Below are 13,026 nucleotides of genomic sequence, written 5' to 3' on the forward strand. Positions count from 1 at the left end.
TCTTGACCGTCTTCTTCCCGCCTCCAGGTTTCAGGTGAGCGATCTGACGGAGGGACAGTGGTACGCCTACAGAGTCCGAGCGGTCAACAAGCTGGGGGCCGGCCGACCCTGCGGGGCCACCGACGACATCCGAGCCGTCGACGCCAAAGGTGGGGCCGGCTTTCCATTTGGGAGCTCCCGCCCGGCGGCCGGGGCCCCGGTGGTCACCCTCCCTCAAAATGGCCGACAGAACCGCCGGAGATCCAGCTGGACGTCAAGCTGCTGGCGGGCCTGACCGCCAGAGCCGGCGGCAAGATCGAACTCCCCGCCGAGGTGAAGGGCAAGCCGGATCCCCGCGTCAGATGGACCAAGGCCGACCTGGTCCTGCTGGCCGACGAGCGCATCGCCATCGAGGGCGCGCCGGGGCGCTCCAAGTTGTCCGTGGCCCACACCAGCAGAGGCGACAGCGCCACCTACATCATCGAAGCCGTCAACACGTGCGGACGCGCCACCGCCACCGTGGACGTCAACATTCTGGGTGAGAGTCCGGCCGTGGTCGGCATTCTTCCTGGGGGGGCGCTCGCCCGCCACAAAGCAGACCTCCGGCAGGTGGCGACACTCGGTGAGTCCGGACCTCTCCCGTGTCTCCCCCAGACAAACCGGGCCCGCCCGCCGCCTTGGACATCGGCGAAATCACCAACGAGTCGTGCCTGCTGGCCTGGAACCCGCCGCGGGACGACGGCGGCTCCCCCGTGACCAACTACGTGGTGGAGAGTCGCCAGGGCGACAAAGAAGAGTGGCGCAAGCTGTCGGCCACCGTCAAGTACACCACCTTCAAGGCCTGCAAGCTGGCCGCCCTTTCCGAGTACGTCTTCAGGGTCCGTGCCGAGAACCAGTACGGCGTGGGGGAACCCGCCGAGCACGTGCCCATTGTGGCCAAGTACTGCTTCGGTGAGACGCCGCCTTTGGCCGGCCGTCCCCATCTGCCGCTCACTACCTTGCCCGCCCCGCCGCTCGCTCACTACCTTCCCCGCCCTCCCGTAGACCCCCCGGGCTCTCCGGGTAGGGTGGTTCCCTCGGACGTCACCAAGGACGGCGTGACTCTGAACTGGCTGGAGCCGGACGAGGACGGCGGCAGCCCCATCACCGGTTACTGGGTGGAGAAGTTTGATCCCGAGAGCGATAAATGGGTCCGATGCAACAAGCTGCCCATCAAAGACACCGCCTACAGGTCGGCTGACGTTTCCGTACGTGGCAACTCCGGGCCTTTTTCTAAAAAAAATGCCATTTGTGTCCGCAGGGTGAAAGGATTGCCCGCAAAGAAGAAGTGCCGTTTCCGGGTGTTGGCCGAGAACCTGGCCGGCGCCGGCAAACCCAGCGCGGAGACCGAGCCGGTCCTCATCAAAGACCCCATCGGTGCGTCACGGAGCCGGACCCGAGCCCTGCCGGGCGAGAATTGTGAGCCCCGATGTGGTCTCTCCCCCCCGTCCAGATCCCCCCTGGGCCCCCGGCAAAGCCGTGGTCCGCGAGGTGGGCAGGACCTCGGTCCTGCTGGCCTGGAGCAGGCCCGAGCACGACGGCGGAGCCAAGATCCAAGGCTACGTGGTGGAGTGCCAGAAAACGGGAAGCCCGGATTGGATCCGCCTGGCCGAGGACGTCCCCCAGACGGAACACCGGCTCGAGGGCCTGATGGAGAAGCAGGAGTACGCCTTCCGGGTCAGGGCCGTCAACGGGGCCGGCGAGAGCGAGCCCGGCGAACCCTGCGACCCCGTCGTCTGCAAGGAGAGACTCTGTAAGTGGAAACGCCGCCCGCCCGCCCGGATTTGGAAATTCACAATACGCCGCTCCTCCAATTCCGGCCAATAACTTAAAGCACACGCCTCAAAGTGGCAGCCCGCCGGACGAATCTGGCCTGTCGTATCATGACAAATTTGGGGGTATTCGGGTCTTTTAATACAGCTCTTTTAATCCCTTCATAAAAAATTCTGAATATTCTATCTAAAATGGCCCGGCCCACGTGAAATCGAGTTGACGTTAAAGCAGCCCGTGAGTCTGATACCCTATCGACTGATTTCTTTTATACTGTGATAACAATTTTAGTATTGTTCCATATAGAAAGCGCACTGGATTATGAAGCACCCTGTCGATTTTGGAGAAAATTTAAGACCCTAAGTCTGCCTTGTAATCATGAAAATATGGTAGTCATTTATTTATCAGGGCTGGGCATTTTTTTTAAAAAGGGCCAAAAAGTGAGTGTTTTGTTTTCAATTTCTAAAGAGGAAACTTTCCACAATACTAAGTGTCCTGCGACTGCAATCAGGGGATTGGCATCAGCTGCTTCTCTTGGCCCAACCCCCACACCTTCCAAGTTTGTCAGTCAGCTCAGTCGGTGGCTTCTGGACGACGGCTTGAGCAGAAAGCCCCCCCCTCCCCTCCCCTCCCCTCCCCTCCCCTCTCCTCCTCACCCACAGTGGCCCAACCCCCCATCCATTCACTTTTTCATCAAAGTGTAAACTTTTGACCTTTGAAGAGCGAGCGAGTGCCTCAAAGAAATGAAAGCATTGGATACCCATAGCACTCCATAAGACTAGGCATTTATGTAACAGGGCTGAGCAAAATATTGAAAAGAAATTGTGGTCAATACCGGTGTCCTACCAGTGCAAAGCCCCGTCGATTGAACTACGCCAGCTATGTGTGCAAAAGGAAAAGCTGCCTGGTGTAAAGTGTCAAAGGCGGTTGTCGACTTTTTTTGTTTTGTTTTGACCTATTTCGTGACAAAGTGTAAGACTGGGCGGTATCTTTTTTGGACAGACCCCCCTTCGGCACCTCAGTGGCTGGACGTGGCCAACATCAGCAAGGTGAACGCCGATCTGAAATGGCAGGCCCCCAGCAGCGACGGCGGCTCGCCCGTCACCAACTACGTGGTGGAAAAGAGGGACGTGCGGCGCAAGGCCTGGCAGACGGTGGACACCACCGTCAAGGATCTGACCTACACGGTCACGCCGCTCAACGAGGGCTCGCTCTACGTCTTCCGGGTGGCCGCCGAGAACGCGGCGGGCACGGGCGACTTCTGCGAGCTGGAGGACGCCGTGCTGGCCAAAGACACCTTCAGTGAGTTCGCTCGGCTTGACCTTCCGCACGGGGCGAAGGCCAAAAGGCCAAAAGGCCAAAAGGCCCAAAGGCCCAAAGGCCAAAAGGCCAAAAGGCCAAAAGGTCAAAAGGCTCCACTTTGTTTCCCCCTCAGCCACGCCCAGCCCTCCCTACGCTCTGTCCGTGGTGGAGGTGACCAAGAGACACGTGGAGCTGAAATGGGAAGCTCCAAAGAGTCACGGCGGGAGGCCCATCAGCAGGTAGGAGCCGCCGCCCGTGTCCGTGGCGCCAAAGATGGGAATGAGGAAAACGTTTGTCTACGCTCGAGCCCGTTAACGGCGCCGCCGCTTAACGCCACCGCTCGCCCGTCAGATACGTCATTGAGAAGAAGGAGAAACTGGGAAGTCGTTGGTTGAAGTGCTGCAAGACTCCGGACAAAGACACTCAATTGAAAGTGACCGACGTGGACGAGGGCTCCGAGGTGCAGTTCCAAGTCCGCGCCGAGAACGAGGCGGGGGTCGGGGAGGCCAGCGAGCCCACCCAGATCCTGGCGGTGGAGGATCCCACCAGTGAGTCTCCCCTCCGTCGATCACGGCGGCCGCCAGAGCGGCGGCAGACGTACGTAGACGCTCTCGCTCTCCCTCTGCAGGCGCGCCCTCTCCTCCCTTGGAGGTGAGCGTCCCCGACGGCGGCAGGCGGCACCTGGCCGTGGCGTGGAAGCCGCCGGCCAAGGACGGCGGCTGCCCCGTCACGGGCTACCACGTGGAGGTGGCCGAGGCCCGACCGGAGCTCAAGTGGCTGCGGGTCAACGACAGACCGGTCAGGGAGACGGCCTTTAAGATCACCGACGGCATCAAAGCGGAGAAGACCTACGTGGTCCGAGTCCGGGCCGTCAACGCCGTGGGCGTGAGCGATCCCTCCCGGATCTCCGACAAAGCTTCCACCAAGGATCCCGACTGTAAGTGTGAAGAGGGGGTCGCTCGTGGCCGGCGCTTGTGGCCGGCGCTCCCGGCCTTGGCGTTCCCGGCCTTGGCGCTCCCGGCCTTGGCGCTCCCGGCCTTGGCGCTCCCGGCCTTGGCGCTCCCGGCCTTGGCGCTCCCGGCCTTGGCGCTCCCGGCCTTGGCGCTCCCGGCCTTGGCGCTCGGAGCCACGCCCCTCACCGCCGGCCGTCTGATCCCCAGGTGCCCCCGCGGTGGAGTTGGCCACGCAGGATGTGCTGGTGACGGAGGGAGAGAAGCTCCACCTGAAGGTCCCCTACAAGGGCATCCCCGTGCCGCAAATGCTGTGGCGTAAAGACGCGGCGGAATGCCAGAAGAGCCAGCGGCTGTCCTCCACGCTGGAGATGGACAGCGCTCACCTGGAGCTGCTCCGATGCACGCGCGCCGACGCCGGCGTCTACCACATCACCCTGGAGAACGCCCTGGGGAGCGCCAGCGGAAACGTCAACGTCAAAGTCATCGGTGAGCGCCGTCTCGGCCGGGGGGCCCGGACCGTTCCGACACCCGTCCCTTTTGTGATCTCCCGCAGGTCCGCCCGGTCAGTGCAAAGCCATCGGCTCCAGCGAAGTGACCGCAAACTCCTGCAAGGTGAGCTGGGAGGCGCCCCAGGACGACGGCGGCACCCCGGTGCTCGGCTATACCCTGGAGCGCCGCGAGACCTCCAAAAAGACCTACGTGCCCGTCACCTCGGGAGAGAACCTCCTGGAGCGCGCCGTCACAGACCTGTACGCCAATTGCCAATACTACTTCCGGGTCAAGGCCGTCAACCGAGTGGGCGCCGGGGAATACCTGGAGTTGCAAAACCCCGTGGTCATCGAGGAGATCAAGCGTGAGTGGAGCTCCTCGTCCCGGCCGGCCTGGCCCAATGAGCGCCAGCAAACATTTTCTGCCTCCCCGCCTTCCAGAGAAACCGGACCCACCCGTCCAAGTGGAGGCCCGCGAGCCCACGTCCAAGTCGGTCACCGTCACTTGGAAGGCTCCCGACTACGACGGCGGCTGCCCCATTCAAGGCTACGTGCTGGAGAAGATGGAGAAGGACGGCGATCGCTACGAGCGGGTCAACCCCGGCCTTGTCCGCGCCCTGGTCCACGTGGTCACGGGCCTCGAGGAGGACGTGGAATATCAGTTCCGGGTCCGAGCCGAGAACGCCGCCGGACTCAGCGAACCGTCTCGCAGCACGCAGCCCATCAAGGCGGCCGACCCCGTCGGTACGGAGGAGGGCGGGCGGGCGCCGGGCGCGCATCCGGAAGGGACTCCGCTTTGAATTTGCCTCTGTCTTTTCCCTCTTTAGAAAAACCCAGCGTCACGCTGCAGGCCCACGTGCAGTCGGGCGTGTGCGTGAAGAAGGGCCAAGAGATCCGCATCGACGCCATCATCTCGGGCTCGCCCTACCCCAAGGTCACCTGGACCAGGAACGAGGAGGACGTCACCAAAGAGCCCGCCAAGAAAGCCGTCCCGCCGGCGAAGAGGAAGACCACCAAGACCAAGGTTCCTCGCGGCCTTTGCCCAATCCCCCTCCGTCGGGAGGCGCGGCCCTTTGTATTCACGGCCGCCCCTTTTCTGTGTCCCAGACGTCGGAAGCCAAGGACGAGTACGTGACGCCGCTGCGCGAGCGGCTGGGCTTGGACCAGACCAAGAAGGGTCAGTCGGCGCTGATGATCCGAGAGGCCGTCAGGGCGGACCACGGACTATTCACCATCCGGGTGGAAAACACTCACGGCTCCGCCTCCGCCTCGTGCGCCGTCAACGTCCTGGGTGAGCTTCCGCCGCCGGCCTTTGGGGCCGGAAGATTCGGCTGAGTTTGTATTTGTTTGTCGTTGCCACAGACAAGCCGGGTCCTCCCGTCAACTTGAGCTTTGACGACATCAGGAACACATCGGTGGTGTGCAAGTGGGAGCCCCCCGAGGACGACGGCGGCAGCCAAATCCTCAACTACATCCTGGAGAAAAAGGATAACAAGAGCGACAACATCGGCTGGATAACCGTCACCTCCACCTCCAAGGCCACCGTCTTCCCCGTGGGCAAGCTGATCGAAGGGAAGGAGTACATTTTCAGAGTGACTGCCGAGAACAAATTTGGATGCGGGGCGCCCTGCGTCTCCGCGCCGCTGGTAGCCAAGAACCAGTTTGGTGAGCACATTTCCACGCTAATCTACCAATGGGACGGCGGCCACGCCTATACACCGGCAATGACGCGGTGGCTAAAGCGCCCGCCGGTGGCTCCCCCCCCCCCCCCCCCCCCCCCGCAGATCCTCCCGACGCGCCCAACAGCCCCAGAGTTCACGAAGTGACGGCCAGCTCCGCCCACATTTCCTGGCACGAGCCCAAGGACAACGGGAGTCCCATCCTGGGCTACTGGATCGAGAGGAAGGAAGTCAACAGCAAACATTGGACTCGCGTCAACCGCGTCCTCCTCAACTCCCTGGAGGTGAAAGCCAGCGGGCTGATGGAGGGACTGGTCTACATCTTCAGGGTGTGTGCCGAGAACCTGGCCGGGCCGGGACCCTTCAGCGAGCCCACGGATCGCACCGTTGCCATGGACGCCATCCGTAAGTCCAGCGCCGCCGCCCGTGTCGCAGAGCGCATGGCATTGAAGCGACTGCCTACCCCGTCTCGCAGTGCCGCCCGGTCCCCCGACGCCACGGATCGTGGACACGTGGAAAGACTCGGTGGTGGTGGCGTGGAAGCCGCCTTTGTACAACGGAGGAGGGGATATCCTGGGCTACCACGTCGAGAAGGTCAGCTCAGCCAAACCCCGCCGAGGGTTCGAGTTTGGTCCGCTCCGGGACTCTGCTTTGTAACTTGGAGCAACGCCCCCAAAATGTGCCATCAGGTGGTTGCCGGGGAGAAGACGTGGACTCGCAGCACAGAGTTCCGCTGCAAGGAGCTGACTTACACGCTGACGGGTCTGACGGAAGGGGCCGATTACTACGTCCGAGTCATCGCCGTCAACGACGCCGGTCCCGGAGCCCCCGGGGTTACGGAACCCGTGACCGTCAAGGAGCCTCAAGGTAGCGGTCGTCCCGGTAACCCCTTCTGGCTCCTCCGCCGTCACCTCACCTCGTCCTCCTCCCGGCCCCGCTTCAGAACCCCCCGCCGTAGACTTTCACGACTCGGTGAAAAACGGCGTGGCCGTCAAAGCCGGCGAGTCGCTAAAGCTTCCCGCCGTGGCCGTGGGCCGACCGCAACCCGAGGTGGAGTGGGCCAAAGACGAGGCGGAGATCGACAAGGACAGGATGACGGTGGAGACGGACGGCCACCGGAGCTGCCTCTTCGTCAAGAAGGCGGCCAGGGCGGATCACGGCAAGTACCGCATTTCCGCCACCAACGCCAGCGGGACCAAGAGCGCCGAAACCAAAGTGGAGGTGATGGGTGAGTGGCCGGCCGGCGTCGGAGTTCCCCGACGGACGGACGTTTCCCCCAGCGCTTCCTCACGGCGCGCCTTTTTAACCCGCGCAGACGTCCCGGGGCCCGTGGTGGACTTGAAGGCGCTGAGCGTGAGCAAGAAGAACATCACCCTGACCTGGTCGGAGCCCCTGGACGACGGCGGTAGCGACGTGGTGGGCTACGAAGTCCTGAGGAAGGACGCCAAGATGAAGCTCTTCCGCCAGCCCGTGGAAGTGGCGTCCTGCAAGTGTGACGTCCAGGGACTGCTGGCGGGGGAGGAGTACGACTTCAGGGTCATCGCCCGAAACAAGCACGGGGACGGCGCTCCGGCCGACCTGGGCCCCGTTCTGGCCCAAGATCCCAAAGGTGGGGTAGCGTCGGTTCGGCCGTGACGTCGGCCTTTGACCTCCCGTCTCCTCCCGTCTCCCGTCTCCTCCAGGTACCCCCTCGGCCCCCGAGAAGCTGCACTACACGGACAGGAGCAAAAACAGCGTGACGCTGGCCTGGCAGCCGCCGCGGAGCGACGGCGGCAGCCCCGTCGTGGGCTACTACGTGGAGAAGATGCGCTCGGACGGCAGCGAATTCGAAGCGGCCAACCGCAAGCTCTTCAGCCGCTGCCACGGCCTGCTGGAGAATCTGTCCGAGAACCACGAGTACCAGTTCCGGGTCAAGGCCGTCAACGAGGTCGGGGACGGCCTTCCGTCCAGGCCCATCTCGGCCAAAATTCAAGATGACGAAAGTAGGTGTCTCCCCCCCCGAGCCTTTCTCACGGGAGACGCCGTCGTCCCAGACTGACACCTTTCCATTCCCCAGTCGCGCCGGTCATTACCATCCTCAAGTACTTCAAGAGTAACGCGGTGGTGGTGAAGACGGGCTCCGCCGTGGACATTCCGGCGGAGGTGAAGGGACTTCCTCTTCCGACCGTCACCTGGATGAAGGACCGCGAGGTCCTGGATCAATGTCACAAAGACAAGATGGCCGTGGAGAGCCAGGAGGTGCGAGCCCGGCGGTCCGGGAGGAACGCCGCCGTCCACGCGACAGGCGCCTTCTCGGCTGACCGCCAATTGTCTTTGCAGGTGGATCGCAGCACGCTGAGAACCAGCATCTCCATGCCGGAGACGCTCAGGCGGGACAAGGGCAATTACAAACTGCTGGCCGAAAACCGCAACGGCAAAGCTCAGCACGTGGTTTGCGTGGAGATCCTGGGTGCGCGGGGAATGCCGCCGAGTGTGGCTTGGCCTTGCCTAGTGTGACTTGGCCTGGTCTGAGCCCGTGTCCTCTCCCACGCAGACCGGCCCCTGCCCCCCAGGAACTTGGTGGTCTCTGACGTCAAGGCGGACTCCTGCTACCTGACCTGGGATGCCCCGGAGGACAACGGAGGCAGCGACATCACCAACTACGTGATGGAACGCAGAGACGCCAGCAAGAAGAAATCCGACTTTGAAGCCGTCACCTCCAACCTCATCGAGCGGCGATACGGGGTAACTTGGCTGGTGGTGACGCCCCCCCCCCCCCCCGCGTGAACCGACGGGTGCCGTAACGCCCCCCCCACCGCCTCCCTCCATTCAGGTGTACAAACTCAACGTCAACGGCAACTACCAGTTCCGAATCAGGGCGGAGAACAAATACGGCGTCAGCGACGGCTGCGACTCGGACAGAGTGGAACTGAAGGATCCCTTCGGCCTCCCCGGACCGCCGCGCGACCCCAGGATCGTGAGCGCCACCTCCAACTCCATGACCCTGACCTGGGAGCCCCCGCTGGACAACGGCGGCGCCACCATCCAAGGCTACTGGCTGGAGAAGAGGGAACGCGGCGCCGTTTACTGGGCCCGCGTCAGCCGCGGCCCGGTCACCAAGCCGGCCGTCAAGGCTCTGGAGTACACGGTCCTCAAGCTGACGGAGGGAACGGAGTACCAGTTCAGGGTGGCGGCCGGCAACGCCGCCGGCGTGGGCCCTCCCAGCGAGTCCACCGAGTGCCGCTTGGCCGCCGATCCGTGCAGTGAGTCGACCGCCTCCCACCCGGCGCCGCTCCTTCTCAGCCGCGTCCTTTTGCTCCACGCCTTGACTTGGCCTCGTTTCCTTCTCTGCCAGGTCCCCCCGGCGCTCCCGGATCGCCCCAGGTCAAGGACAAGACCAAGAACAGCATCACACTCGCCTGGAGTCCGCCAGACAGGGACGGCGGCAGCCCCGTCAAGGGTTACGTGGTGGAGGTCCACCAAGAGGGCTCCCCGGATTGGAGGAGGGTGAATCCCGGCGACAAGCTCCTCACCTCGCCGGAGATAACCGTGCCGGACCTGAAGGAGGGCAAGAAGTGCAGCTTCCGGATCTACGCCGTGAATGGCGCGGGCAATTCGGAGCCCGCCAGGACGGCCGACATCCTGGTTCAGGACATCCTGGGTGAGAAGGAAGGAGATGGCTGATCTTTTAGCCAGCGCTGTCTAAAAACCTCCCCTGCTCCTTCCCAGTGGAACCCACAGTGTCTCTGGACGTCAACGCGCACGAGTTGCTCAACTGCATGGCCGGAAGCGCCGTCCGGATCCCCGCCAGCATCGCCGGACGCCCCGTGCCCAAAGTCACCTGGACGTTTGAGGGAAAGGCGGAGTGCCAAAAGAAAAATGACCTTCACACGCTCCCCGTTGACGCCCAGGTAAAATGACACCGGCGCCGATTTGGCTTTTTAAAAATGTTGATTTTTTATTTTTTTTTAAAAACCCTCCTTACTGCAGATCGAGTCCACCGACACAACCTCGGTTGTCATCATTCCCGAGAGCAAAATGAACCACGCCGGACGCTACATCATCAGCGCGGAGAGCCCCGCCGGACACAAAGTGGTCAAAGTGCGGCTCAACGTCCTGGGTGCGTAGTACGGGTGGCTCCGGGCGCACGCTCTACTTTTCTGCCACCAGAGGCCGCTAGATGACGTGGCCAAATGTCATTTGTTGTACTATATGGCACCGTAGACCTCCCGGGAGCTCCCCGAGACCTGAAGGTGAGCGACGTGACCAGGAGCACTTGCCGACTCTCCTGGAAGCCTCCGGAGAGCGACGGGGGCGAGAGGGTGAAGAGCTACTTCATTGAGAAGAAGACGGTGACGGGAAAAGCCTGGACAAAGGTCAAGCCGCTGTCTCTTTTTCCATCGTCTCTTTCGCCGTGTAAAACCGTGTTGCCCAATCTCGTCTGCCAAAAGAAGACGGGAAGGCAGCACACGGAACCCAGTGAGCGTCCCTCAACCTCTTCCTTCCCCTCCACCCCTTCCCTCAGGTCAATCAGTCCTGCGGCGCGCAAGCGCTGGTGGTCCCAGATCTGATCGAGGGCCAAGAATACCTCTTCCGCGTCCGTGCCGAGAACCGCTTCGGTTTCGGACCCTGCGCCGAGACCCCCGAGGGAACCAGGGCCACGGATCCCATCCGTACGTCCGAGCCCCCGCCGCGTCGACGGGGCGATTTACCAACGCGCGTGTCTCTCCGGCCTTTCAGATCCTCCCGACCCACCCACCAGGCTGAAAATCGACTCTGTGAAGAGAGGCACGGTGAAACTGAGCTGGAAGGCCCCCAAAAATGACGGCGGATCGCCCGTCACTCACTACAGCGTGGACCTCCTCTGCTGGGAAGCCAACGAGGCGCAGAAAGAGTCGTGGAGGAGGTGAACGTCCATCCGAAAAGCCCCGGGGGGGACGCCATCTGACGGCGTCATTGTGCACGGCAGGTGCAACCGCAGAGACGTGGACGACACCGTCTTCCACGTGGAGGACCTGAACGAGGGAGACGAGTACGAGTTCCGGGTGCTGGCCTACAACCGGGCGGGAGCCAGCCGGCCCTCTACCACCGCCGGGCCCCTTCTCATTCGGGAACAAACCTGTAAGGACGGCCGGGGAGAGCTCCTCCTCCTCCTCCTCCCCCCCAAAAATTGCCGGAACGCGCCAATTCTAACGTCAATGTCCCGCCACCCCTCAGGCGCTCCTTCCGTCGAGCTGAAGGAGTTCATGGAAGTGGAACAGGGCCACGACATCCACCTGGTGGCCGGGGTACGCGGCTGGCCCTTCCCCACGCTCACCTGGTACAAGGCGCCCCCCCACGAGTCGGAGCAGAAGGCGGAGGTGTGCTACGACGAGCACGTCAACAAGACGGTGTCCGAGGACGGCTGCACCCTCTCCATAAGGCAGGGCAAACGTCCCGACACGGGCCTCTACACCCTGGTGGCCTCCAACGCCTCGGGGCGAGCGTCCAAGGAAATGAGGCTCAACGTGCTCGGTAAGATCCGGCAAAGAGGAGACGCGAGAACGGGAGCCGCGGGTGGTTTTGACCGAGCTTCTTTTTTGTCTTTTGTGCGGCAAAGAGGAGACGCGAGAGCGGGAGCCGCGGGTGGTTTTGACCGAGCTTCTTTTTTGTCTTTTGCGTGCGGCCCTCCGCAGGTCGTCCCGGTCCTCCTTCCGCTCCCATCAAGTTTGAGGAGGTGGGCCCGGAGAGGATCACGCTCTCCTGGCTGCCTCCCAAGGATGACGGCGGCTCCAAAGTCACCAATTATGTCATCTGGAGGCGCGTGGCCAACAGGAAGACCTGGGTGCCCGTCACCAGCGAACCCAAAGAGCGTTCCTGGACGGTGGAGAACCTGATGGAGGGCCACCAGTATGTTTTCCGCGTCATGGCCCAGAACAAGTACGGAGTGGGCGAGCCGCTAGACAGCCAGCCCGAGGTGGCCAAGAATCGCTACAGTAAGTGTTACTGGGAAACCCAAATGACAGGGAAAACGGTCGACGGTAACGCCATATACCCCCCCCCCCCCCCCCCCCAAACAGCTGTTCCCGGCCAGTGCGAGAAACCCACCGTGTCCGGCATAACACTGGACTCCATGACGGTACACTGGGACGAGCCCGAGGACGACGGCGGCTCGGCCGTCGGCGGCTTCTGGTTGGAGCGCAAGGAGACCACCGGGAAACGATGGGTCCGTGTCACCCGCGACCCCATCCGCCCCACGGGGCTGGGGGAGTCCCTCTGCGTGGGCGGACTGGTGGAGGGCTCCGAGTACCTCTTCAGGGTCACGGCGCTCAACGCCGCCGGACCCGGACTTCCCAGCGTCCCCAGCGATCCCGTCTTTGCCAGGGACCCCATCTGTGAGCGCCGGCCGGCCCCACGGAGGGGAGCCTCTCATTTGGCTTGACCCTCTTGGCCGTCTCTCTCCCCCAGCCCCGCCCTCCCCCCCGACCCCGAAGGTTTCCGACTGGACCCGGTCGACGGTGGATCTGGAATGGATCCCGCCGCTCAAGGACGGAGGCTCCAACATCATGGGCTACTGGGTGGAGTACAAGGAGGAGGGCACCGAGGCCTGGGTCAAGGTACGTCTCATCGGCTCGCGGGGCGGGCCGTCCCTTCCGCGACTCTCGGACAAAGGTGCCTCCCGTCGTGTTCCAGGCCAAGGAGAGCGAAGTCCGAGGCACCCGATTGGTGGTGGCCGGTCTGAAGGCCGGCGGTCGCTACGGGTTCAGGGTCACGGCCTTCAACCTGGCCGGTCTGAGCGAACCGGGCGAAGTGCCCGAGGTGCTGGAGGTCAACGACAGAAGCGGTGAGTTTTCGGTG

The 13,026-nt window shown here is 63.0% G+C and overlaps 1 protein-coding gene across 1 annotated transcript in view; it reads left to right on the top strand.

The window, feature by feature from the left end:
* The window catches only part of ttn.1 (titin, tandem duplicate 1), a 98,949-nt gene that overhangs the window by 25,626 nt on the left and 60,297 nt on the right, over positions 1 to 13,026 (top strand). The window contains 38 exon segments of the mRNA XM_077727515.1: positions 28 to 149; positions 230 to 517; positions 634 to 930; positions 1,024 to 1,210; positions 1,280 to 1,395; positions 1,472 to 1,771; positions 2,791 to 3,090; positions 3,224 to 3,329; positions 3,442 to 3,638; positions 3,719 to 4,027; positions 4,251 to 4,529; positions 4,597 to 4,896; positions 4,973 to 5,275; positions 5,359 to 5,565; positions 5,649 to 5,822; positions 5,894 to 6,196; positions 6,316 to 6,615; positions 6,686 to 6,804; positions 6,900 to 7,077; positions 7,154 to 7,438; positions 7,526 to 7,819; positions 7,893 to 8,192; positions 8,267 to 8,448; positions 8,530 to 8,659; positions 8,744 to 8,934; positions 9,023 to 9,452; positions 9,545 to 9,850; positions 9,919 to 10,100; positions 10,180 to 10,309; positions 10,414 to 10,565; positions 10,715 to 10,862; positions 10,930 to 11,095; positions 11,159 to 11,310; positions 11,407 to 11,703; positions 11,865 to 12,164; positions 12,249 to 12,563; positions 12,637 to 12,785; positions 12,862 to 13,012. Coding sequence (XP_077583641.1) covers positions 28 to 149; positions 230 to 517; positions 634 to 930; positions 1,024 to 1,210; positions 1,280 to 1,395; positions 1,472 to 1,771; positions 2,791 to 3,090; positions 3,224 to 3,329; positions 3,442 to 3,638; positions 3,719 to 4,027; positions 4,251 to 4,529; positions 4,597 to 4,896; positions 4,973 to 5,275; positions 5,359 to 5,565; positions 5,649 to 5,822; positions 5,894 to 6,196; positions 6,316 to 6,615; positions 6,686 to 6,804; positions 6,900 to 7,077; positions 7,154 to 7,438; positions 7,526 to 7,819; positions 7,893 to 8,192; positions 8,267 to 8,448; positions 8,530 to 8,659; positions 8,744 to 8,934; positions 9,023 to 9,452; positions 9,545 to 9,850; positions 9,919 to 10,100; positions 10,180 to 10,309; positions 10,414 to 10,565; positions 10,715 to 10,862; positions 10,930 to 11,095; positions 11,159 to 11,310; positions 11,407 to 11,703; positions 11,865 to 12,164; positions 12,249 to 12,563; positions 12,637 to 12,785; positions 12,862 to 13,012 — 8,645 coding nt within the window.

This window comes from Stigmatopora nigra, chromosome 11, assembly GCF_051989575.1.
Source record: "Stigmatopora nigra isolate UIUO_SnigA chromosome 11, RoL_Snig_1.1, whole genome shotgun sequence".
NCBI lineage: Eukaryota > Metazoa > Chordata > Actinopteri > Syngnathiformes > Syngnathidae > Stigmatopora > Stigmatopora nigra.